This window comes from Monoraphidium neglectum (assembly GCF_000611645.1).
Source record: "Monoraphidium neglectum strain SAG 48.87 unplaced genomic scaffold scaffold02334, whole genome shotgun sequence".
NCBI lineage: Eukaryota > Viridiplantae > Chlorophyta > Chlorophyceae > Sphaeropleales > Selenastraceae > Monoraphidium > Monoraphidium neglectum.
The window spans coordinates 1-599 of NW_014011294.1; the positions used below are offsets into that span (position 1 = coordinate 1).

Consider the following 599-nt stretch of genomic DNA (forward strand, 5'->3'; position numbering starts at 1 on the left):
CCAAGCAGTCTGTCGCCTACAGGCAGATGTCGCTGCTGCTGCGCCGCCCGCCCGGCCGTGAGGCCTTCCCCGGCGACGTGTTCTACCTGCACTCGCGCCTGCTGGAGCGCGCGGCCAAGATGAGCAAGGACATGGGGGGTGGCAGCCTGACGGCATTCCCCGTCATCGAGACGCAGGCCGGTGACGTCAGCGCCTACATCGCCACCAACGTGATCTCGATCACTGACGGCCAGATCTTCCTCGAGACCGAGCTCTTCTACAAGGGCATCCGCCCCGCCCTCAACGTGAGGGCCCAGCGCCGGGGGCAGCACTGCATGTGGCACTGCACTGCACTGCAAGCTCAGAAAATCAGCAGAAGCAGCGCGGCGCGGCGCCCGTGCTCCATGACGCCCTGCCGGCGTCTATTTCGGGCCTGGAGGCTTTGACCGCACATGGCTGGCCGCCTGATCGCGCGCTCGCCGCGACCCGCTCCCGTGTCCACCGTCTGCCAGCGCGCGCGGCTCTCCGGCACAGTCATGCCCCCGTGCCCCCCTCAAACATACACACACACACACACACACACACACACACACACACACACACACACACACACACACACA

The 599-nt window shown here is 66.1% G+C and overlaps 1 protein-coding gene across 1 annotated transcript in view; it reads left to right on the top strand.

Moving 5' to 3' along the window:
* Positions 1-26: 26 nt before the first annotated feature.
* Positions 27-599, top strand: part of MNEG_10484 (ATP synthase, H+ transporting) — a gene marked incomplete at both ends in the record, with an annotated part of 2083 nt that continues 1510 nt past the window's right edge. The window contains one exon of the mRNA XM_014041044.1: positions 27-284. Coding sequence (XP_013896498.1) covers positions 27-284 — 258 coding nt within the window. The remainder of the gene's footprint in view (positions 285-599) is intronic.